The 27,063-nt window shown below is 42.5% G+C and overlaps 1 protein-coding gene across 1 annotated transcript in view; it reads right to left on the bottom strand.

The window, feature by feature from the left end:
• Positions 1 to 27,063, bottom strand: part of CD36 (CD36 molecule) — a 79,589-nt gene that overhangs the window by 33,100 nt on the left and 19,426 nt on the right. The window contains exons 4-6 of the mRNA XM_030216128.1: positions 20,521 to 20,700; positions 12,709 to 12,800; positions 492 to 538 (exon numbers count right to left, since the gene is read on the bottom strand). Coding sequence (XP_030071988.1) covers positions 492 to 538; positions 12,709 to 12,800; positions 20,521 to 20,700 — 319 coding nt within the window. The remainder of the gene's footprint in view (positions 1 to 491; positions 539 to 12,708; positions 12,801 to 20,520; positions 20,701 to 27,063) is intronic.

The raw sequence follows: 27,063 nt of genomic DNA, 5'->3' as shown, positions 1-27,063 counted from the left end.
TTTGGTTTTCCTCCCACTTTCTTTGTTGTTTTATGTGTTTTTTGTGGGAGACCTGGACCTTCTTTTTGTTGGTTTGGTTGTAAGAAAAACAGGACCAGGTAAAGTTGTCCAAGTGCTCGTCAGGGACGCCCTTTTTTTTCCATTATGGGTCGAGGACATCCAAGTGTTAGGCACGCCCAAGTCCTGCCTTCACTATGCCTCCAACATGCCCCTGTGAACTTTGGCCGTCCCTGCAATGGAAAGCAGTTGGGGACGTCCAAAATCGGCTTTCGATTATACCAATTTGGAAGACCCTATGAGAAGGACGCCCATCTTCTAATTTGTGTCGAAAGATGGGCGTCCTTGTCTTTCGAAAATAAGCCTGATGGAATCTTAAGAAGGACTCATGATCAGTTTGCAACTAACCTGTAATTTTTTAGTTACTTCTGTTCTGGATTATAGAAGAAGACAATGACAGAAATTTTTCAGATGAAAATAATTTGTAAATTTACCTGTCCCATTTATCTTGCTACAGTCTCCTTTCCAGTATGTGAGATTTCTAAAACAATTAAAAAAAAATGTTTTAAGTTGAATATAGTCACTTTTACAGAGCAGCAGTAAGCACAATACAGGCTTACTGCTTGCTCTTCCAGGACTACCACCGGCCCAACGCGGCCACCGGTGGTAGTCCTGCCCAAGCGCGTGCCATTCTGGGAGAAAACCCACGGAAATGGCTTGCGCGGCAGTAACCTGGAGGTAACTTGGCATGACTGCATGCTGCCCGGTTACTGCCGGGTTAACGCAGGAGCCCTTATGGCCACCTCAATGGGTGGCAGTAAGGGCTACCTGCCGCATAGCCATGCGGTAAGAGTTCTCTTACCACATGGCCATGTGTTTCAAGGGGCTTTTTACCCGCTGTGGTAAAAAGGGCCCTGGTGCTCTCCGCTGCTAGCGCAGGGCCCTTTTTCCCAAAGTTTGGTAAAAGGACCCCTGTATTTTTAAAATATTTGTCACATTTTTATGCACAATTTTATGAATAGACTGTGTTAAAACGGACCATAAAAAGTTGTGTGTTAAGAAGGGGAGTAGCCTAATGGTTAGTGCAGTGGACTTTGATCATGGGGAACTGGGTTCACTTCCCACTGCAGCTCCTTGTGACCCTGGGCAAGTCACTTAACCCTCCATTGCCCCTGGTACAAAATAAGTACCTGTATATATGTAAACCACTTTCAATGTAGTTGATATACCGCCTTTCTGAGGTTTTTGCAAGTCCCATTTCCCTTTCCCCCTTTCCCTTATGACATCACAATATCAGAAGTGAGCCAAGTATCGGGCAATCAAGCCATTGTGACATCACTGATGAGGTTGGCTTTTATTGGTGGAATGAGTGGAGGAGTAGCCTAGTGGTTAGTGCAGTGGACTTTGATCCTGGGGAACTGTATTGGGCAATCAAGCCATTGTGACATCACTGATGAGGTTGGCTCTTATTGGTGGAATGAGTGGAGGAGTAGCCTAGTGGTTAGTGCAGTGGACTTTGATCCTGGGGAACTGGCTTCACTTCCCACTGCAGCTCCTTGTGACCCTGGGAAAGTCACTTAATCTTCCATTGCCCCTGGTACAAAAACTTAGAAAATACTTGCATGTGATGTGTATAGTGCTGACTACAAATCAGTAGTAGAGACAGGATGAGGGAAAAGACACAGGGGAGCCCCAAAGTTATTCAGAGAGTGGAAAAATTCAGCCACTTTCTAGATAACTTACATATAAGTTTGGTCAGTAAAAACACAGATATGGTTTATATATTGAAGTTTATGATGTAACAAGTGGCAGCAGCAGCAACGCTTTACTTCATTTAGTGGTTTCCACAGCTGAATATCAGGCCCAACCTTTAATCTTAACAGTAATCAGGCAAGTGAGAATAAGCAGCAGAACCGTAATTAAAGACACGTGAATTCATTCAAGCTGTGCTTTTATTTGTAGCATCATTTCAGTTTCTAAGAAGGCAACATACTATTTTCAATGGTCCTTCTGCTTAAAAACTGCTATAAATATGGATTTTAGTAAACAGAACGAGAATGTTCTGTGATATTAGAAACCTGTCTTGCCACATCCCAACATAAGTAAAATATAGCAGTGCATCCTTCACTAGCCAGCGGCAGCTTGGGACCCCCCCTACCCATGAATAGATGCTAAGCCTGGAAAGAAGGTCAGGACTCATCTGAACTGAGGGTCGATCTGGGGGTGTGCACTATTTCCTCGAAGTCCTCCATTTATAGTCCTGCCAGTAGGTGATGCTGTTACATTTTCAATAGTGAGGGACAAGCAAACCCTGCAGTACTCCAGGAACCTGCCTGTCCCTAAAGATAGAAAACCCAACCCCCACCCCAGCAGCAATGCAGTTGGAGGATTAGATAGAAGAGTAGGAAATGTGCTGTCCATCATGTTTGTGTGTGTATCACTCTGTGTACACTCCTGAATGATTGGGCTGCCTATCCCAGGAAACTTGTACTGGTGGCCAGGAAGGAAAGTGTTTACTGGAGAACAGGGATGGAGCCAGGAGCTGTGTTGTTATTCAGGAAGGGAGAGGTAAGGCCGCAGTTTAAGCGGCTCTTTCAGTTTGGGCTGATTAGCAAAAGGGATTTCCTGAGAAAGGAACATGCACGGTGGTGTATTTTTAAGGATAATGTCTGCAATTTTTTAGAATGAGTTTGCTAAAATGCACTGTAATGCTAAAACTTACGTTTCAACATTCATGTTACATATACTAACACAGAAGATGACAAGAGATAAAGACCTGAACATTCAGTCTGCCTAGCAGTTACATTATCATTTTATGATTAAACCAACAATGAATGTGGTATAAAAAAATTTTCGGTATATGTAAAAACAAATTTCGGTATATTAAAAACAGGAAGCCGGCAAAAGAATCGGTTGGGCCGCTGGATGACCGAGGGGTAAAAGGGGGTAAAAGTGTAGTAAATTTAAAACAAATCGGAGAAAATATTTCTTCACCCAACACGTAATTAAACTCTGGAATTCGTTGCCGGAGAACGTGATGAAGGCGGTCAGCTTGACAGAGTTTAAAAAGGGGTTAGACGGTTTTCTAAAGGACAAGTCCATAAACTACTACTAAATGGACTTGGGGAAAAATCCACAATTCCGGGAATAACATGTATAGAATGTTTGTACGTTTGGGAAACTCGCCAGGTGCCCTTGGCCTGGATTGGCCGCTGTCGTGGACAGGATGCTGGGCTCGATGGACCCTTGGTCTTTTCCCAGTGTGGCATTACTTATGTACTTATGTCCTCTACTTGGCTCACTTTTATTACATAGAGCAGTGATTTAACCTATTGTGATGTCATAGTGGCTCATTCCACCAATAAGAGCCAACCTCATTAGTGATGTCACAATGGCTTGATTGTATAGAATGTTTGTACGTTTGGGAAGCTCGCCAGGTGCCCTTGGCCTGGATTGGCCGCTGTCGTGGACAGGATGCTGGGCTCGATGGACCCTTGGTCTTTTCCCAGTGTGGCATTACTTATGTACTTCATTCTTATTTTTTCTTGTAAATATCTTTATTGAAGTGCAGGACAAACTACAGAGCACAAAACAAAACAGAAGACTTGAACCAGCAGGACACATCAAGGAATCTTAATAAAGATAAACAATAGTGTATGTTTCACATGTATGAAACGTCCTGCTCATTTTCTATTACCCAACAGACACCCCCTCATCTCCCTATGTCCTCCCCCCCCCTTCCTGGAACCCCCTGCGAGCCAGAAAACAGTGTCTCATATACACCCCAAAGGGCTTGCCAACGTACCTTACCATATGATTGCAGCCTTTGTTTTTCCCATCTAGCCATTTGCACCATCTTTGCATGCCACCGCTGTAGGGGCGGTGCGCTCTCCTCCACCCAATACAACAGTATGGTCTTTTTAGCCAACAATAATGCCACACACAGAAACTGACACTGGGAGGGGGAGAGCCCCTGCTTGCTCAGGCCGGAGACATCCCCCAAGAATAGCACACGGTAAGACCACTCAGTACTCGTATCGGTTACACTCTTCGGGGATTCAAGCACTCCACGCCAGAACTTCTGTAACTGCACACACTCCAGAAAGTGATGAATCAGAGTATCCGCCCTGGATTTACAGCGCACACAGGTGTCATCCTCCCAGAGGCCCATCTGCTTTCCCTTAGCTCTGGTAATAAAAGTGCCAAGCAGGAGTTGAAGATTTGCATTAGGGGAGACTTTAGAGGACAGTACAAAACATGCTAACAACTCCGCTTCGGTCACCTTCTCCCCCAACTGTTCCCCCCACCATTAAGCCAACTGAGCAGTACAAGAGGAAGGACGGTGCTCCCTGCCCATTGAATACCATACTGCTAATTTGTTTGTATGTGCGGGTGTTTGACAAAAAATCTTATCCAGAAGGATGAAAACCAAGCCTCTTCCCCTGGATGAGGTCAAAGAACAGCAATAGTGCCTCAACTGCAGGAAAGAGAAAAAAATCTGTTCTAGATAGTTGCCATTGTGCTTTCGCCTGCCCTTCCAGAACGTCCCGGCTTCACCAACAGATGCCTGGAGTCGTAACTCAGCAGGTCGCCAGTTCTGGGGTCCGATGTGAGGGGGGGGAGCAGATATTAAAGCCGAATTCTGGCATAGGAGCAGGGAGATCAGCCATCAGGCATCCACTCAGGTCGCAGCCATCACGTGACCCCCATATATACTTCATTCTGATCTTTATTTCCTGATCTTTGAAATTTTCAGGATACAAACTGTAGAAGTCTCACTCCAGCCCATCATAATACATCAACAGCCATGAGGTCATTTAAATTTTGTTATGGTACCACCCTCTTTCTATTTAGGGATCCTCTGTGTTTATCCCAAAATAGAAAACATATTCAAATGCAAAAGCAGTGATGTGCTCCTGTCCTTGGCTGCCCCTCCTCCCTCACTCCACAGTTCCACTTCCATTTTTGTCTACAAATTGAGCTGGTTATTACATGACACACTAATTTCAGTGTCCTCAAAAGGATGTTACCATACAAGTTAAGTCTCATTGCATAGATCAAGCCTTTAATACAGCAAGCCCTCAGTGCATGAAAGGTGATTTTAAAATCCCAAACAAACCAAGAATTCAAGAAAGTCTGCAGAGACCCTGCAGACAAACCACTGATCACACCTTTGGAGATACAGATCAAATGGGGATAATATACCTCTCGAACCATCAATTATCACAGCATGAAGTCTCTGTACTCTCCAAAGGACTTTCATTTTGCCCATCCAGCAAGCTGGACAAAATTCAATTATACTCAGATCTGGAAGAATACTTTAGAAAAATGCACCCAATAGACTGGAATACAGTTTTAAACAAAAGAACACTTATTTCACCCCACAGGATGGACAAAACATCAAGCTGGACAACTACATAGAAAGCTTCAGACATAGGGTAAAAGCACAACTTTCCAACAAAAAAGAGAATTCTGTACAATCTTACTCCACCAGAAAAAGCGGCCATAAGCACTCTACAAACTATCCCACACATTATCATCAAACCCGCAGACAAAGGAGGCTCAGTGGTGATTATGGACATAGAAAAATACATTGAAGAAGGGCACAGACAGCTCTCAGACAATACATACTACAGGAAACTAACCGAAGATTCCACACAGGATAATACAAAACAGCTGAAAGACCTGATCAGAACATTTCCTACACAAGCACAGCCACATCTGAAGAAACTCATACCAAACCAGCCTTCTGTGGGCACATTATACATGCTACCCAAAATCCACAAACCTGGAAATCCTGGCAGACCAATCATATCAGGTATTGGCACTCTCACAGAGGAAATATCTGGACTCATAGAGGGAATTCTGAAACCTCTCGTGCACAAAACCAACAGCTTCATACAAGACACCACAGACTTTCTAAATAAATTGAAAAATATCAAACAATTACCACCAAGTACGGATAGCTGCATGTGAGAAACTCCTAAAAACATCCACACTGGACCATCAATACTCACCAGAAACCATTACAAAACGAATCAAATTTATTTTAACTCACAACTATTTCCGCTTTAACAATGTTATCTATCTACAAATAATGGGCACTGCGATGGGCACAAGGACAACACCCCAATATGCCAACCTCTTTATGGCTGAGCTGGAAGAGACATTTCTGAATACATACCAGACCAAACACCTAAAATGCTACCGGTACATCAATGACATTTTTATGATTTGGACTGAGGGGGAAGAAACTCTGAAACAATTTTACAATTCCTTCAATAAATACCATCCTACAATCAGATTCAAAATGGACTACTCCCCAGAAAAAGTCAATTTTTTGGACACCACAGTCTCAATCAGCGATGGATATATACAAACATCTATATACAAGAAACCCACAGACAGATGCAGCTACCTCCACAACTCCAGCTTCCATCCTTCACATACAAAAAGATCCATTATTTACAGCCAAGTCACAAGAAACCACCATATCTGCTCTGACCCAGGGGACAGAGACAGACATCTTGAAACCCTGAATGCATCCTTCGAACAGAAAGGCTACAACCCCAAAATAATCTCCAAGAATATTGCCTCCTCCCTCAAAACACCCAGGGAAAATCTGCTACAATACAAAGAAAAAAGAGCCATAGACAGAATCCCCCTTATAGTGGCATACAACCTGAGCTGGAAAAATTAAGAAAAATCATAAAAGATCTGCAGCCTCTACTCCAGGAGGATGAATTACTGAAAGAGATATTCCCATCCCCACCAGTGCTGGCCTTCTAACAGCCACCCAACTTAAAACACAAACTAATTAGAAGTAAGCTCCAAACACAGATTCAAAAAGAAAAGAATGGCACACACATTCTTACAATATATCCAGCTGCAAACTATGCCAAAACATTTCGCAGGACCCCACGGTCATTCACAAAGAAAAAATATTCAACATTAAGGAATCTTTCACGTGCTCATCTTCCAATGTGGTATATATCATTCAGTGTAAAAAATGCAACGAAGGCTGCTACATTGGAGAAACCAGTCAGATGCTAAAGAAGAGATTTAATTTACATAGACACCATATGAAAAATGCCAGTACTAATAATGATGTCACACCTGTGGGGCAGCACTTTACAAAACCATTACACTATATCAGCGATTTCATGGTAAGAATCCTAAAAGCAGTGGTGTGCTTGTAAATTTTTAACAACAGGCTCTCTCCCTGGTCCACCTCAGCGCCCCCCCCCCCCCGGTCCACCTTAGCGCCCCCCCCCCATCCACCTCGGTGCCCCCCCCCGTCCACCACTGCGTCCCCCACCCAACTCTGCGCCCCCCCCCCCCAAAAAGAGCTGGCTATACCCCGGGGGGGGGGGCGGCCAACACATTACGCTCTCCAGGAAAAAAAATTTAAATTATCCCAGGTTCCAATCTAATTCATGTTTAATATGGGATAAAATGCCATAAATAAGTAAATAAATATAAACTTTTAACGTTCAGCACCTGATTCTCAAAGTGGACATATTCCAAACACTATAATGAAAATAAAATTATTTTTTTTCTACCTTTGTTGTCTGGTGACTTTGTTTCTCTGATCATGCTGGTCCAGTATCTGATTCTGCTGCTCTCTATCTGTTCCCTTGACTCCGTTTCCAGGGCTTCCTTTCCATTTATTTCTTTTCTTTCCTCCTTTCTTCTTCATTTCTGGTCCTCCGCATACTTGACTGTACAGTGGATCCAGCTTCTGCCTATTTTCTCCATCCATGTGCAGTTTCTCTCCTCACTTCCTTTTCCCTCATCTAATCTCCTTCCTCTATCTTCCCTCCATGTCCAGCATTTCTTCTCTCTCCCTTCCCTTCCCTCCATCCATGTCCAGAATTTCTCTTGCTCTCCCCTCCATCCATGTCCTGAAACTCTCCTCTCTCCCCTGCCCCTCTCTATCCATCCATACCCAGCAATTCTCTTCTCTCCCCTGCCCCCCTCTACCCACCCATGCCCAGCAAGTCTCTCCCCTGCCCCCCTCTACCCATCCAGCAATTCTCCTCCCTCCCCTGCCGCTCCAAAGCATGTCCAAAGATGTCCTTCGCTCCCACCCTCCCCTCCCGCTCCCCTCCGTCTTTTTTTAATTACCTCCGTCGAAGCACACGCCATTTAAAGCCCTGCTGTGTGCTGGCCGTCTCCAGGCTTCCCCTGCTTGCTTCGGATGATGTTCGTGCCTTAGTCCCGCCTTCACGAAAAAAGGAAATGATGTCAGAATGAAGGCGGGACTAAGGCACGAACATCATCCAAGCAAGCAGGGGAAGCCTGGAGACGGCCAGCACACAGCAGGGCTTTAAATGGCGCGCGCTTCGACGGAGGTAATTAAAAAAAGACGGAGGGGAGCGGGAGGGGAGGGTGGGAGCGAAGGACATGGTTGGATATGTTTCGGAGCGGCAGGGGAGGTAAGCATGGCCTGTGATGGCGCCCTCCTGCCATGCTTACCTCCCGCAATGGAGCCGGCTCGCCCCCAACAACAACCGGCTCGCAAGAGCTGTCAAAATTTAACAAGTGGCTCTTGCGAGCCGGTGCGAGCCGGCTCCAGCACACCACTGCCTAAAAGGGAACTTTAAAACAATACAGGAACGTAAGACCTTTGAAGTCAGAATGATTAAATATTTTGACACCCACCAGACAGGACTTAACAAAGATCTGGGTTTTCTAGCTCATTAAAAACCATAAAAATGTACTGCTTTGAAAATCGTACTGCTTTGTCCCCCTCCTGTCTCCATGCATATCTCCCTCTTCCTCTCTCTCACCTATCCACCCGCATCCTGTTAAGACTGTCACTCTAACAGAAGACCCCTGACTTAAGATAAGTACTTTTGTGGAAATGTACTGAATTATCCAGTAGGGGGTTTGAGGTTTAAGTTCCTGCTTTCGTTGTTCATCTTCATTATTACTATAAGACAAGTGCTTTAATATCAGTGATGAAGCAGTCCTAGCCCTTTCTCTGCCTATAGAGCGGAAAAGGTGCTTCTTGAGGCTTTTTCCTCCAAAAATAAATTTACTCCTGAGCTGCAGGCTTACACAACTTGTCTCTTTGGTTTATACTAAGTCACTCATATATACTGTCATCTACCAACATTTGCTTATTTCCAATCTGACGAAGATGGGCAACCTTCGAAGGCTAATCAAAAAATGTATTATGATGTCCAATAAAAAAGGTATCATCTTATTTTCTTTTCCATGTTTTATTTTGTTTTATTTCTATTGATTACCTTTTAAAGTGGACTAACACGGCTACCACACTCCTCTGTACTTAAAATACAACAAAAAGCACCAAGAGCCTTCAAAAACAGGACCCAGTTCCTTTAATTGTAAAAGCCAATCTTCCAAAGTAGACCTGACACAATATATCATTATAATCTCTATTCACTTCGTGTATTGCAATACACATTGTTGTTGTATGCCGTCTCTCGGATTCTAGATTGAGTAATAGCACACACCATGTTCAATGACACGTACTGCACAGAGATTATACAATGTTCAGATTCATGTGCCCCTAGATTGAATTGTTTTTTCTGCTACAAGCACTTTTTCAAAGAAACATCTTTTTCTATTGTATGTTAATTATCTCTAAGTCTACAGTAATGCTAGTGCAGACGTTCTCATATAATTACCAACCCTCTTATAATTAAAATTAAGTAGGACAGTAACTCCACAATGTCTTTAACTTATGTTTAAATAAGACGTCCTTATCAGATGCAGAAAAATGATCCTTTATGCTTATTAGACTGGATCCCATATACACATCAGCGTAGTCGTCATCTTCCAAGTCATCCTAATTTGTATATTTATACTGTATGACAACAGCACTTCTGTTTGTTTCTTTTATCAAAGAACAAAGGCACCTTTTTGTTCTTAACGTGTCAAGCGACCACTTCATAAAGTGGATGGGTGAGTTGTATCTTTTCAACCTCCTCTTACTTTCTTTCAGTATTTTAAATAATACGGGCAAACATACGTACGCCTAGAGAAAAGGCGGCTGAGGGGTGATATGATACAGGTGTACAAAATAATGAGTGGGGTAGAGCGGACTGATGTGAAGTGTTTGTTTACACTTTCTAACAATAATAGAACCAGGTGACACAAGATGAAATTAGAATATGGAAGGTTTAGAACAAATCGTAGAAAGTTTTTCTTTACTCAGCGCATAGTTAGACTCTGGAACTCATTGCCAGAGAAGATAGTGATGGCAGCTGGCCTTGCTGAGTTTAAATGGGGTCAGGATAGATTCCTGAAGGAAAAGTCCATTGATCGTTATTAAATTTTGGGGTTTTTGCCAGGTTCTTGGGGCCTGGATTGGCCGCTGTCGGAGACAGAGTGCTGGGCTTGATGGACCTTTGGTCTTTTCCCAGTGTTGCAGTGCTTATGCTTGTGTGTTTTATACACTTCAATAATTAAGTAGGTGTTAATACAATTTTAGAACTAAGGACGCTGCATCCCAGGACAGTTACTTCCTTTTGATGCGGCTAGGATATTTTATAGTTAATTCAACAGTATATTATTTTATCTTCTAATTGATTTTATCTTCCAATTCTAATTTGGCACCTTTTTTACGGACTTTATAAACAAGGAGCGCAGCATTTTTATTTCCTGCTCGCTTTATATCAGCTAATTCATATTATTTAATTCATTTAAGTATTTTGTGCTTTATATCCCGATCTCTTTAGTAAAGTTTGTAACAGCAGCCAGTTGATTTCAAGTGAACAACGGGTGGGGTTTTTTTTTCATTATTACAAACAGTTTCTACAGCTCGTACTGCAGACTATCGGTGGTCCTGCTTGAAGCAATTACAATGGCGGCCATTCGATCTCTAGTACTACAGCCACTGGATAACATGTCTGTTGTATACATTATTAAGTTACATTCAGTTATGGGCATCTTTCCTATCCATAGTAACAATGTGGAACTTTTCCACATTAACTCCACCATCTTTTGGATATTTGAGTACCTAAGATGGCTTGTGTTTTTTTTCCATATATATATAATTTTTTTTACATCTTTATATTTGGACCATCGATTATGCTGTGTTACTATGATTATCCTCTCACTACATAGTTTCTTACCAACATCGGTCACTAACTTTTTTTTTTATTTGTTTTTTAGAACTCTTTTTTATTTTGTAAGGAAGAAGTTTGGTTGCTGCACACAGCATTCATTTCATATTAGAACACATTTCGTAAGTTGCAACAATGTTAATTACCATCTTCCATTTATTCAAAAAGATGCATGTATTTAGTTGAAATATTCATCTTGTTAACAGTCTCTTTCTGTTTAAATAATGTGACTGTGTCAATGTTTATTTATAATGTATGTACATATATCTATCTTTTAGTCAATAGATTTTACATGCATGTCCAATTTATACACTGCACTATTCATTTACTTTTATAAATGGTTTACACAATATTTTTAAATGTATCTTACGTAAGTTTTATTACCCATGTTTTATTTATACTGTCATTATATCTAGTTGTAAGAATTTTGCATATTTATTTCATTTTTAGCTTAAAGATTTTACACGTATGTCTATTTAATACATTGCACTTTTCATTCATCATTATTTCTAAATGTATTAATAAGTTTGTATTATTCATGTTGCAATTAGAGTTTTTATTAATTTTTGATTTCTATTGTTATTTATGTTTAATACAGACCCCTGAAGCAGGCGCTGATCACCGAAACACTGCCTGTGTCGGGTCTACATCCACACCCTTGTCACCTCTCGTTTAGACTACTGCAATCTGCTTCTTGCTGGCCTCCCACTTAGTCACCTCTCCCCCCTCCAGTCGGTTCAAAACTCTGCTGCCCGTCTCATCTTCCGCCAGGGTCGCTTTACTCATACTACCCCTCTCCTCAAGACCCTTCACTGGCTCCCTATCCGTTTTCGCATCCTGTTCAAACTTCTTCTACTAACCTATAAATGTACTCACTCTGCTGCTCCCCAGTATCTCTCCACACTCGTCCTTCCCTACACCCCTTCCCGTGCACTCCGCTCCATGGATAAATCCTTCTTATCTGTTCCCTTCTCCACTACTGCCAACTCCAGACTTCGCGCCTTTTGTCTCGCTGCACCCTACGCCTGGAATAAACTTCCTGAGCCCCTACGTCTTGCCCCATCCTTGGCCACCTTTAAATCTAGACTGAAAGCCCACCTCTTTAACATTGCCTTTGACTCGTAACCACTTGTAACCACTCGCCTCCACCTACCCTCCTCTCTTCCTTCCCGTTCACATTAATTGATTTGATTTGCTTACTTTATTTATTTTTTGTCTATTAGATTGTAAGCTCTTTGAGCAGGGACTGTCTTTCTTCTATGTTTGTACAGCGCTGCGTATGCCTTGTAGCGCTATAGAAATGCTAAATAGTAGTAGTAGTAGTAGTAGTACATTGGAAGATTGTCTTTTACAATTAAAGAAACTGTGTCCCGCTTTTTGAAGGCTCTTGGTGCTTTTTGTTGTATATTGGACTTTGTTCTGTACTTTGGACCTTCTCTGTGTTGTTGTGAAAAGTGATTTTAGACAGCAAGCTAAGCGAATGCAAACAGAGGAGCCCCATCCCATAAAGTGTCTTTTTATACTGTTCTTGTCAAGTTTGAGGCAATGTAGGACTGTATAGAAAAGAGAAGACCGCATTCAATTAATCTCTGAAACATCGTCAACTGATACTTACTCAGCTCCCTTATAATCCTTAATTATTGCGGTTTTAGATATGTCATCTTTCCCAGTAAAGATAGTAAAAACTCCCTCAGCAGTGTCATTGTACTGTGAAAACAATAAAAGACTTTGCAGTAAATCAAATTCAATACAATTAAAATAAGCTAAAGGATGACATTTAGGTTTCTGTCCAGACAAGTCATATTGCTTTATTTCCCACAGACACAGAATGAGAAAAATGCTAAACATTATATCACTGACATGAAACAAAGATTACAATTTTAGATAGTACCATAGTAAGTGTTACAACATGTTTCAGATGTCAAATGCTTCCGTTCAGGGGTCATATTTATACTACCAAAATGCTTACATTAGAAACAATTACCTTTAGGTTCAATGCCCTTAAGGCAACTGCAAATTAGCAGCATTCCCTTACATAACACTTGAAAACACCTTTAGGCAGAGTAAACTGGATTCCCACCTCAAAAGGATAAGCAGTATTGGCAGAATATAACGGAGTTGTTTTTCAACCAGTTTCGAACAGGTTACAGAAAAAGCATGGTGCTTAACCGTCAAGGCCGCAGAATAGTCCTAAAAACTTTTTACCAGTTCGCCATCAAATTTTGTATCCTCTCTGCAAGTTTTATACAGAGACGCAGCAGTGCTGCTTTCTGAGAGTAGCTGTGGCATTTAGCGATCACAACCCAAGGCCTTAGATCTCTCGTGGGCTTTTGCCCGATACGATGGGCCCGTTCAAGGCGGATCACCCTTCCCTCCCCCGCTTCCGGGAAAGTTGCTAGAAGCCATGTTTGCAGTGTTTAAGTTTCGTTTCAGCAATAGATTCTGGAAATCCGACAAACCTCAAATATCGTGGCGGGAGCATTTCTCCAGGTCCTCCAGTTTCTGATGGTATTCTTGGGTCAAGTGCTCCAGTTTTTCTAGTTCTCCTGCGTGGGCCTGTTGTACATCCTTCACCTCGGGCACTCGCGCCTCCAGCTCCCCGGTCCTGCGTGCTAGCTTGGAGGTTAGAGCTATTAATCCTGTAAGTTGTTCCGACAGTTGTGTAAATCTAGGGTCCAAGGTGCATACCACCGAATCTGTAAGTTCTAAGACCATTGTTGTCCAGGGGCAAATGGGGTGGTGACGCCGCCGGGGAGGCAGCCACCATTTTGGAATTCAGAGGTTTCTGCTGCTTCTCTTTCCGTTTCGAGCTTTTAGATGCTTCCACCATCACGGCTCGCATTAAGTATTTGTCCATACATTGTTACCAGCTCATAGATCCAAAATCTAGGTTTTAAAGTCCAGGAGAGGGGTGGAATAGCCAAACTGCAGATGAGGCCCCAAGCAGCCGATGTGACTCACGCCTTTCGCCGCTCAAAGCATCACATGATCCCCCCTGGACGGATTTATTTATACACTTAATTAATGATACCAGTTACACATAACAGCTTTTCTATTTTGCACTTTGGATAAATTTGTGAGCGATACTGTTCAATACAATGGTCGCATTCGCGTCTTCAATTAATTAAGGACACCAGTTCCACATGTGACTAATACTATTCTATACAATGGATGCATTCCCTTATAGAAATAAGAACATAAGAATATAATACTAGCCATACTGGGTCAGACCAATGGTTCATCTAGCCCAGTATTTCTGTTTTCCAAACAGTGGCCAAGCCAGGTCACATGTACCTGGCAGAAACCCAAATCGTGGTAACACTCCATACTACAAATCCCAGGGCAAGCAGTTGCTTTCCATGTCTGCCTCAATAGCAGACTATGGACATTTCCTCCAGGAATTTGTCCAAACTTTTTTTAAACCCAGATACGCTAACTGCCATTACCTACATCCTTCAGCAAAGAGTTCCAGAGCTTAACTATTCATTGAGTGAAAAAAATATTTCCTCCTATTTGTTTTAAAAGTATTTTGTAGACCTCAATCATATCTCCCCTCATCCGTCTGTTTTCCAAGCTGAAGAGCCCTAACCTCTTCAGCCTTTCCTCATACAATAGGAGTTCCACCCCCTTTATATCATTTTGGTCGCTCTTCTTTGAGCCTTTTCTAATTCCGCTATATCTTTTTTGAGATATGGCGACCAGAACTGAACACAATACTCAAGGTGCGAACACACCATGGAGCGATACCAAGGTATTATAGTGTTTTCAGTCTTACTCACCATCCCTTTCCTATTAATTCCTAGCATCCTATTTGCCCTTTTGGCCGCCGCCACATACTGAGCAGAAGATTTCAGCATATTATCTACAACGACACCCAGATCCTTTTCTTGAGCACTGACCCCCAAGATGGACCCTAGCATCAGGTAACTATGATTTGGTTTATTCTTTCCAATAAGCATCACCTTGCATTTGTCCACATTAAATTTCATCTGCCATTTGGATGCCCAGTCTTCCAATGTCCTAAGGTCTTCCTGCATTATTTCACAGTCCGCACGTGTTTTAACAAGAATAGTTTTCTATCATCTGCAAATTTGATCACCTCACTCGTCGTTCCGATTTCCATATCATTTATAAATATGTTAAATAGCACCAGTCACAGTACAGATCCCCGTGGCACTCCACTGTTTACCCTCCTCCACTGAGAGAAATGAACATTTAACCCTACCATCTGTTTTCTGTCGAATAACCAATTCCTAATCCACACCTGAACCTCGTCTCCTATCCCAAGACTCTCATTTTCTCAGGAATCTCTCATGAGGAACTTTATCAAAAGCTTTCTGAAAATCTAGATACACTACATCAACCGGCTCACCTTTATCCACATGTTTATTCATGCCTTCAAAGAAATGAAGTAAATTGGTGAGGCAAGACTTCCCTCTGCTGAACCTATGCCAACTCTGTCCCATTAAACCACGTTTCTCTAAGTGCTCTGTAATTTTATTCTTTATAATAGTTTCCACTATTTTGCCCGGCACCAATGTCAGGCTTACCGGTCTATAATTTCCCAGATCACCCCTACAACCCTTTTAAAAAAACTACGGCACATTGGTCACCCTCCAATCTTCAGGTACTACGGATGAATTTAACGACAGATTGTAAGCTCTGTCGAGCAGGGACTGTCTCTTCATGTTCAAGTGTACAGCGCTGCGTACATCTAGTAGCGCTATAGAAATGATAAGTAGTAGTAGTAGGTTACATATTACTAACAGCAGATCAGCAATTTCATGCTTCAGCTCTTTGAGCACCCTTGGATGTATGCCATCCGGTCCAGGTGATTTACTACTCTTTAATTTGTCAATTTGGCTCAGTATATCTTCCAGGTTCACCGAGATTTCTATCAGTTCCTCTGCATCATCACTCTTGAAAACCAATCCTGGTACAGGCAGATCTCTTATACCTTCTTCCGTAAAGAGAGAAGCAAAGAATTCATCTAGTTTCTTCAATATGGCCTTGTCCTCCCTGAGTGACCTTTTTGCTCCTTCATGATCTAACGGTGCCACAGATTCCCTCACAGGCTTTCTGCTTCTGATATACCTGAAAACGTTGTTACTGTGAGTTTTAGCTTCTGCGGTAAATTTCTCTTCATATTCTCTTTTAGCCTTTTTTATAATGCTTTGCACATGATTTGCCAGTGCTTATGTTGCTTATTTTCTTCATATGGGTCCTTTTTCCATTCTTTGAAGGACAATCTTTTGGCTGTAATGGCCTCTTTTACTTCACCTTTTAACTATGCCGGATGACATTTTCTCTTCTTTCCACCTTTGCAAATATGTGGAATGCATCTGGACTGGGCTTCCAAGATGGTATTTTTGAATAACGTCCACCCCTGATTTAGTGTCCTAATCTTTGCAGCCGATCCTTTTAGTTTCTTTTTAACCATTTTCCTCATTTTATTATAGTCACACTTTCAAAAATGAAATGCAGCTACAGTAGATTTCCTTTGTGGGTTCATCCCAGATAGTCCAAACTTGGATCATGTTATGATCACTATTTCCCAGGGGACCCAACACCGCCACCTCTTTCACTATGCCCTGCATGCCACCAAGGACCAGATCCAAAATGGCTCCCCCTCGTCGGATCCCGAACCAGCTGCTCCAAGAAGCAGTCATTTATTACATCTAGAAATTTTATCTCCCTGGCACTCCCTGATATAACATTTATCCAGTCAATATTGGTGTATTGAATTCACCCATTATTATAGCGTTGCACAATTTTCTAGCTTTCCTAATTTCTATAAATATTTCTTCATCTGTCTGTTCATTCTGTCCCAGCGGACAGTAATACAGCCCTACAAGAATACTCCTTCCCTTCACACATGGAATTTCTATCCACAGTGATTTCACGCTGCTATTGATGCCAGGTGAAATGTTTATTTTATTTGACTCAATTTCCTCTTTAACATATAGTGCAACCCGCCCTCCAATTTGATCCTATCATTGCAATACAACCCTGTTAACACAGTGTCCCATTGGCTGTCCTCTTTCCACCAAGTCTCTGAGATGACTAGTATATCTACCTCATCATTTAGTGCTATATATTCTAACTCTCCCATTTTATTTTTTAAGGCTTCTAGCATCTGTATACAGGCACTTCAAATTGTTTTTTCCTTTGATCTACAAGCTGCTTAAAAGTTGAAAGGGATAATGTGCATCCTTTATCCTGCTCTCTCATTAAACACACCTGGCTTACTTTCAGCATTGTTGAAACCTCTCTGCTGGGATTCCCTAAATGTCCTGTTTCAATAGTATCCTTCAAGGATACTCCATACCGAACCATACACTCCTGGGCGACTGTCTGCTTCTCCCCCCCCCCCCCCCCCCCAATTCTAGTTTAAAAGCTGCTCTATCTACTTTTTAAAAGTTAGCACCAACAGCCGGATTCCATCCCAGTTAAGGTGGAGGCCATCCTTTCGGAACAGTCTCCCCCTTTTTCAGAATGTCGCCTAGTTCCTAACAATCTAAATCCCTCATCCCTGCACCATCGTCTCAACCACTCATTGAGACTTTGGAGCTCTGAGTGTCTTTTGGGCCCTGCGTGTGGAACAGGGAGCATCTCTGAAAATGCAACCCTGGAAGACCTGGACTTCAGCTTTCTACCTAAGAGCCTAAATTTTGCTTCCAGAATCTCCCTCCCACATTTTCCTATGTCATTGATACCCACATGTACCAAGACAGCCAGCTCCTCCCCAGCACTATCTAAGTTCCTGTCTAGGTGACATGTGAGTTCCACCACCTTTGCACAAGGCAGGCAAGTCACCAGGCGATCCTCATGTCCACCAGCCACCCAGCTATCTGTATGCCTAATGATCGAATCACCAACTACAACAGCTATCCTAACCCTTCCTTGCTGAGCAGAAGTTCTTGGAGACATATACTCGGTGTAAGAGGATAGTACATCCCCTGGTGCGCAGGTCCTGGCTACAAGAGTACTTCCTACTTCAACAGGGTTATGGTATCCTTCTAGGAGACCTCCTTCCTCCAAGACAGCACAGGGGCTGCCAGACTGAAGGTGGGACTTCTCTACAACATCCCTGTAGGTCTCCACTATGTACCGCTCTGCCTCCCTCAGCTCCACAAAGTCTGCTACTCTAGCCTCAAGAGAACGGACATGTTCTCTGAGAGCTAGGATCTCTTTGCATTGGACACACATATAAAACTGCTCACCAACTGGGAGATAATCATACATGTGACACTCAATGCAAAAGACTGGATAGCACCCCTCTCGCTGCTGGACTGCTGACTCCATCTTAATATTTTTGAGTTTTTCAATAATTTAAAACTTGCTAAGGTATTAAGGATGTTAGCCTAATATAAAAAATGTCTTTAGTTTATATGGTATACTGTGTGATTTATTTAGAGTTTGCTTCTTATGAAGTGATGAAATGTAATTAAAACTCTGTAAGAACACTCCTCGATTGCTATCCTAATTACAATAACTGACTATAAATGAAGAGTTGTGCCAGGGGTGGGCAGGACGAGATCTAAACTAGGTCCTGCAGTGCCTGCTAGAGGCTATCTGTTAATGTTGTGGTACAAAGTTCAAGTTTTAAAACTAGGGGGAAAAGAGTATGGTGATCAGTTGATAAAATTTGCTTCTTTATATTTTTATTCTGCCTATCACTAACCTACAATTCCTCCTTTAAACCCCAAAGCACAAGGTAAAATAATGTTAACTTACCAGAGAAATGTTCTCTTCTCTCAGAACTTTTCAGAAAGAAAGTTAAGTGGGACCTTTTCTCTTTATATTGTTTTGAATCTAAGGGGACTGCTTCAAACAGACCCTTTCAAGCTAACTCAGTAATCAGAATGCGCATAGTAATCTCTGCAAATATTCTACTTCCTCACACCTTAATTAACACCTAATTCAGGTCAGTGGCAGTGCTACCTCTCCAGCAACCAAAGAACAGAAAATAATTGTCTTTTAGATTTGAGCATTTCCTACTATTCTTTTAAAGTTCTTTGGCTGTTAAGCTTCTACCTCTACAAAAAGTTTCAGTTTAAAACTATGGAAAAGTGTCTACTTGTAGAGAAAATTTCAGTTTAAAAACTATGGGAAAAGGGTTGTACACTATGGAAACTAGTTAATAATGCTTGCTTCCCTCTCTCCCTTTTTTCCCTCAAGACTAAACTAGGTCCTGCAGTGTCTGCTAGTGTCTATCTGTTAATGCTGTGGTGAACTTAAAACTAAGGGGAAAAAGGGTATTTTTATTCTGCCTATCACTAACCTACAATACCTCCTTTAAACCCCAATCTTTAAGTTCCCAAAGCACAAGGCAAAATAATGTTCACTTACCAGATAAATGTCCTCTTGTCTTAGAACTTCTCAGAAAGAAATTAAATAACAACAACAGTTCCACATGTGACTGATGCTATTCTACATAGTGGATGATTGATGACACCATTTTCACATGTAACTGATACTATTCTATACACTGGATACATTCACATATAGAATTAATTATCACACCAGTTCCATGTGTAACTGGTGCTATTCTATGCAGTGGACACAGTCCCTTATATAATTAAAGACACTAGTTCCACATAGAACTGATATCATCTACATACTGGTTACATTTCTTTATAGAATTAATGACATCAGCTTAATGTGTAGCTGATTATACACTGGATGCATTCCCTTATAAAATTAGTTATCACACCAGTCCCACATGTGAGTGACACTATTTTATAAATTGGATGCATTCCCTTATATAATTAATGACACCTGTTCCACATGCGACTGATGCTATTCAATACACTGGATGCATTCCCTTATAATTAATGATACCAGTTCAACATACTCTCCACAATGGACGGTTTTCCTTAAAGAATTAATGATCACACCAGTTGCACATGTAACTAATGCTATTCTATACACTGAATGCATTCCCTTATAGAATTAATGATACCAATTCCACATGTGACCGATACTATTTTATACACTGGATGCATTCCCTTATAGAATTAATAAGACCAGTTCCACACGTAACTGATACTACTCTACACACTGGATGCATTTCATTATAGAATTATTTAATGACACCAGTTCCATATGTAATTGATGCTATTCTACATAGTGGATACATTCCCTTATAGAATAAATTTTCACACAAGATCCACGTGTGACTGTTAGTAGTCTACACTCTGGATGCATTGTCTTAGAGAACTGACACCAGTTCCATATGTGATTGATACTACCTTACACACTGGATGCATTCCCTTAAAGAATTAACTAATGACACCAGTTCTATATGTGACTGACACTATTTCATACACTGGACGCATTATTGTTGCCTTCATTTAGGCAGAAGGTTATACAATCGCCTTTCACATCATGTCTCATTTATTTTGCTCTTTTAATCTTTACTTACCGGATAGAACACTCCAGTTTCTGTGCCTAATGGTTTGAAATTTAACTCCGTTAGCAATGGATCTGTATAGCCCCATATTAACTCTTTCACAGTTCTGTTCTGAAACAGTGAAGAATTTGTTTTCTTGATAAGCGTATTAAGAGCTGGCCATATTAGAGGTGGCAGGATGGCTGGAGCAGCCTGGAAACCAGAAGTTAGAAATATGTTTAATTAAACAATAACATTAAAATTCTTATTTGTAAAATCCCATTGACTCCTGCTTTCAAAATGTCAGTACTTGCACCTAAAGATGGATGCTTAAAAATGTGCTAGTGGCTTCCATCGCTTATTCAGTAATTTTGAAATAATCAACAGATGCATTAAGTCATACATTTATCTAACTCTCTTACAGAGTGAGAGTAACATACATTGAATAATACTTGTTGGCATTATGAATGACAGTATTGTGAAACCAAATGCACCTCAGTTGACTAGCAGATGATGCGGTGCAGTTAACAGGTAAATCTGTGCTAGTGTGTGTACTTAGCGACCTTAACATTTACAGCCCAATGAGCTCTGCCTGACTGATTTTAACGCAGGCTATGCCAGTGCATGCTGCTGCCTTTCAGAGTCAAGTGGAGAGAGACTTTATATGTCCATCTCTGGAAATTTTTAAAGCATGCCTAGTTTATGCCTAATTTATGAAGGCAAAAAAAGAAAAAAAATCAGCCCCACCTCATGTGATGTTTATCAAACCATAACACTCAAAACACATGCAGCCAATGACTACAACCCAGTGGTGTAGCCTCTGTGGACCCGGATATGCAAGGAGCCCACCCAAAATTGGTGCACCCTGGCTAGCTAAGGAAAAATTATGTTCTTACCTGATAATTTTCTTTCCTTTAATCATACCAGACCAGTCCAGACTAATGGGCTGTGTCCATCTACCAGTGGAAGGAGACAGAGAAAATAGTTCCAAGTAAACCGCCCCTTAAGGGTATCATGTAGCCTGGAATGTTCAGTATTTCGAATAGCTAAGCAATGGTGCTCTGAAGTCTACAAGAAAACACAGTTAATACCAAACAGGCAAACTCTTAGAGCCAATATGCAGAACCTCACTGTTCCTACTTGGCCAAAGGCAACTGCATCCTCCCCTCACAGTAAAGTAAGCGGGAGGGAATAGTCCATACTGAGCTTGCCCAAGGACAGAGATCTACCCCTGAATCCGGGGAAAGAACTCCGTGATCCCAAGTAACAGGACTGATACAGAGCTGGCACAACAAGTAGTGGCAGGAGATTGAATAGAGAAGATAAAGTAGTCAGTGCTGTAGGACATCCCACCATATTGAAGCATCGTGGAACAGCCAGGAATACCTAAAGGAAACAACACTCTGACAGACTTTAGCCAGGGAGGGTATCTGGACTGGTCTGGTATGATTAAAGGAAAGAAAATTATCAGGTAAGAATGTAATTTTCCTTCCTTGTCATCTATACCAGACCAGTCCAGACTAATGGAATGTAGCAAAGCAGTTTCCCAAAGATGAGGGAGAGAAAAGAAGAATGCAGAAGGTTGAAAAATCAACAAAGCTATACTCACAGCAAAAAACTGATCAGCAGAAAAGGATTCGAATATCCGAACCATAAGGCTACAAAAATGGAACAGAGTTAGACACTAGAAAAGGAACTGAAGCCGTAGGACGTAAAACAAACGTCCTGAGCAAAAGAAAAATTACATACCCCTATCCCAAGAGTAGCAAAAGAAACAGCAAAAGATACTCATGCCAAAGGACCCCCCTTGGAAGGAAGGCAACAGTCGTATCCAAGCAACAAGGAGAAGAACTGTCTCCTAGACCAGGATCCACTTCTCCGAACCCTGGCAGGACAAAGACTAACTCCCAAACCTGCCAGTCTGCCTTGAGTCCAAGATGGTCGGATGAAGCGACCCTAACAATTACTAGGAGTACGCAACCCCAAACAGTGTGCCACACTTCATAGAAGACAGGAAGCAAGGCCCAGGAACCAACTAGACCCGCGCCAAGTGAGAGAGCTGCATGCCACACACAGACAAGGAGCTGCGTTCCACAGGCAGAGAGAGAACTGCATGCCACGCACAGACAAGGAGCTGAGTTCCATACGCAGAGAGAGAGCTGCATGCCACATACAGACAAGGAGCTGAGTTTCATACGCAGAGAGAGAGAGAGCTGCATGCCACACACAGAGAAGGAGCTACGTTCCACAGGCAGACAGAGCCGTGTTCTACACGCAGACACAGGACTGCACCCCACACAGACCTGCAGAGAAAGAACTACACTCAAAATATGACAATGGAACTGCGTTCCACATGAAGAGATGAAAGGTTGCAGAATAAGCAGTGAAGGAGCTTCACTCAACATGCCATGATTGCCATGATAGAACTGTCATCAACATACAGCGATGGAGCTAAAGCCAACCTGGAACTGTGGAACTGTGCCCAACATACGGCGATGGAGCTAAAGCCAACCTGGAACTGTGCTCAACATGCAGCGATGGCGGAGCTGTGCTCAACATGCAGCGATGGAGCTGTCCCCAACAAGCAAAATGCATAGATGGAACCCTGGGGAATAGCCAGAGAAGAAGGTGCTGCCAGGAGGCCAACAGGAAAAAAGCACAATTTGTGGAAATGCAGACCTGGCGCTGCACTCCCCTGGCCCAGAGGGACTAAAACTACAAGAAGAAAAAGCCCCGTGACTCAAGAGACACTCTCAGCCCCCAAGTGGTCTCTGAGCCACAATGACCGCCCTCCTAGGCAACCGATATGGAGCAGCAGTCAACGTAGAAAAAGAACTTCCGCCAAGAGGGAGGTAAGCATCACGGAGCTGGAATCCTCAGACCATAGGGAGCAAAATGCAGCCGTAAGGCAGTGAGGAAGAAACAACTCTCGCCAGGCTAGGAACAAAGAGGAAGCTGGCCACTAACATCAAACTGAGGAAAAACCAGCTAAGGGAGAGTCAAACTCCACAACTAGAACAGAGCCACTTCCCTGCACAAAAATAGAGAAAAGCGCAGAGCTAAGAGGCGATAATCCATTTGCACAGAAATAGATCTGCTCAGCAGGAAAGAACTGCATCCCTTACAGAAAAAGGAAGGAGTGCCAAATGTGCCAGGAGAGAGGCGCCTGAAACTAGAAAAGGCAAAATCCGCCTGTGCCAAACAAACTCCCACCCGAAAGCAAGGGAAGCAAGGAAGAGCTGTGGCCAACTAGTCCTAAAAAGGCACATTCCCATAAAGAGACACTGAACTGAGTCCAAGCAAAAGACTGGCAAGAATGGCACTACCAAGGGTACTCAGAAGAGGGATTTGAGCTAGCAGTTGCACACCAAGGGCAATTCGAACCCTTGCCAAAGGAAAGTACCCTGCAGACAAACCAGAGCAGACAGGAGGGATCCACGGTGATGAAAGAACCAGAACCTCCCGAAGGAAGGGAGGAAAAACTGCTGCCAAAACAAGAATCAAATAGCAGGGGCGTCTCAAGCAAGATGCCTGAAGCAGCAGAGACCGGACGGTCTGAAAAAGAACTGACTGACAGCCGCGTAAGGCTGGCAGGAATGAAAAAAGAGCCCTGGACTAAAAAGACCAAGCCTGCAGCCAAACAGAGCCAGCGAGACACTTCCCCCACTTTGGAAATGGCAGTCTAAGACCTCCGAACCGCAAAGGTGCAAGTTCCAGCAATGGGGCCGCCCTCTGAACCAGCCGCCGTCTAGGACCGTGAAGAGGAGAAAAACAACCGAGTTTCGTGATCTAGACAAGAGCCGTGCCCCACAAAAAAAAAATCAAAGCAACTGGTACCAGCTCGGAAGGGTCCAAGATCAGAATCAGACGCCGGACAGCGAAATTCAAAGAAACTTCGCAAGCGGCCCCCCAGAATACATTGCCAAAGGCAGGAAAATAAATCAGGTAGCAACTAAGAGAAAGAAGGAAAAACAAAGTTTCTTCTTTTTTTTTTTTTAAACAATCTTCTTCACTAGTGACAGGAATAAATAAAGGCTTACCTCCGAGGCAGAAATTCAGATATACCTACCAGCACAAAAGAGAAGAACCCCACAGGGGAGACAAGTTACTCCATGCCACAATCAACCATCACCCTGCTAGAAAGACAGCCAGGGGAGGTAGGGGAGGGGAGGGAACCAGGGTCACTGGATATCACCCTAGCTGGCAGATGAGGAACTCAGGACCACTGAGTATCATCTAAAACTAGCCCCAAAAAAGCTACCAGCACACCCGGCTCCACTGTCACCAGAAGAATATGGGACAGGAGCTACCAGCCAGCAATCCAGAGCAGCTGCATGATCCGTCCACCATCCACTAGGAGACAGAGAAAATACTGAACATTCCAGGCTACACGATACCCTTAAGAGGCGGTTTACTTGGAACTATTTTATCTGTCTCCTTCCGCTGATAGATGGACACAACCCATTAGTCTGGACTGGTCTGGTATAGATGACAAGGGAAGACGTCATTCCAGTCAGAACTGTTCCAAGCTGGGCAGCCAGCAACAGTGTCCTCAAGTTGCTGCCACCACCAGCCCCTCCTCCACCCAGACAGAAACACACACACACAAATACATGCTCAGTGTTCACATATGCTACAGAGGAGGATAAGAATGAGTAAATAGTCAAAGCTATTCCACTCAGAAGTGGAATTTATGGAGAAGTGGAAGGCTCTGTTAAACAAATGCAGTTTAGACCTTATGATGTTGATAGGATTATGAATTCCTACACACTGAATTTTGGTAATTTATGTAGTGGTTATTTTGCATAGCATTTTGTTAACTATCTAAAAAGCAGTTCTAATGCTCCAAAAGTATCACTAAATTTTTGCATCATTTATGAAGTTCACATGCTTGTTAATTTGCATACTCTGGCACAATCTCTATAATCAACATATTAGCATCCAGTTTGAAAAGTAACGATTATCTAGATTGTACCTGTATATAATGTATAAACTGCTTTGGCTGTACCACACAAGGACAGTATATCAAATGCATTACCCATACGCTTAGGTATGGAGCACTGTTTTAGAAAGGACATAAAAATGTCCAGGTCAGGATAGCTGGTGTTCTGCTAATAACTTTTAATGGGATCCTACAGGCAATTTTTGCCATATTGGTAAATTTTCAAAAACACAGGGACCTATTTACTAAGCTACATTAAAATCACCCAATTTTTAAAATAATAGGTCCCCGTGCCTTTGAAAATTTACCCAATATGGCAAAAATTATGATTCTATAAAATTGTAAAGATCCCCGGGGAACACGCCAAGGTTGTCCTCTGTCACCGTTATTATTTGTGTTATCACTGGATCCCTTGTTGAGAGAAATCGAGGAACAGAAAGCGGTGGCAGGGGTAAAAATAGGAAGCGAGGTCTTTAAGGTAGCGGCTTTCGCAGATGACATCTTGGTCCATTTAACAGACCCACAAGAATCCTTGAACGCTTTATTAGAAATTTTCTCCGAATACGGAGACTATGCGGGCCTCAGTTTAAATTTAGAGAAATCGGAGGCCTTGGCCTCCTCAGAGGAAGTGTGGAGGCGGTGGAGAGGCGAGTTCCCTCTGAGGAAAGCACAAATCTCTTTTAGGTATCTAGGCATCCTGATGCCTATGGATCTCTCGCGATTGTATGATCTGAATATTACTTGGTTGTTAGAGGAGACCCAGCAGGTGCTACAAGGATGGATGGATTTGCCGTTGTCAGTGTTAGGGAGAGTAAACATGATTAAAATGGTGTTGTTCCCCAAATGGCTTTATGTGATGCAGACCATCCCAGTTTGGCTCAGACGGAAAGACCTAAAGAGTTTTTACAAGCTAGCATCAAAGTTCTGTTGGAGGGGCAAGAAGCCTAGGGTTCGTTTCTCACGGTTAGTAGGCAGCTGGAGCCGAGGAGGAATGGGCATGCCAAATTTAGAACTATACAATAAAGCATGTCATTTGCGTTATCTAGGAGATTGGTGTTTAGATACACAACGATATACCCCCACAGCGCTGGAGGCAGCGCTTTGGGAGCCTTATCAGCTTTTCTCACTTTTACACCACAAAACGAGAGATCTACCGCAGGGATTAAGTAAAAGTGTGCTGTTGCGTTCACTACGAGAGGTGTGGGGAGTGCTTATACGTCAGTTAGGGGGGGACCCAACAACAACGGATTTGATAACCATACGTGGGAACGGTGCATTTTTGCCAGGATTGTCAAGCCGTTATTTTGTTGAATGGGCTAAGCGGGGAATTTCTAAATTGGAACACCTGGTGGGTGAAGATGGGCAGCCCCTTACCGACGAGGAATTATTGGGAAAGTTAGGCGATTCATGGGGGAATAGATTTGCTCTATGTCAAGTGCGACACTATATCACTTCTCTACCGGGAGACCCTCTGAGAACTCAGTTGGGGGAAAGGGTGCGAGAATTTTTTCATTCTTTTGGTGAGGGCGAACTCACAATATCCTTACTTCACAAAACAATATCAGGATGGCAGCCCCCCAGGGACTATAGACAACTGAGGAGCGCTTGGGAAAAAGAATTGGGAGTTGTAGTGA

This window comes from Microcaecilia unicolor, chromosome 10 (assembly GCF_901765095.1).
Source record: "Microcaecilia unicolor chromosome 10, aMicUni1.1, whole genome shotgun sequence".
Taxonomy (NCBI): Eukaryota; Metazoa; Chordata; class Amphibia; order Gymnophiona; family Siphonopidae; genus Microcaecilia; species Microcaecilia unicolor.
The sequence above is the reverse complement of the archived record's forward strand: the minus strand, read 5'-3'. Positions and strand labels throughout refer to the sequence as shown.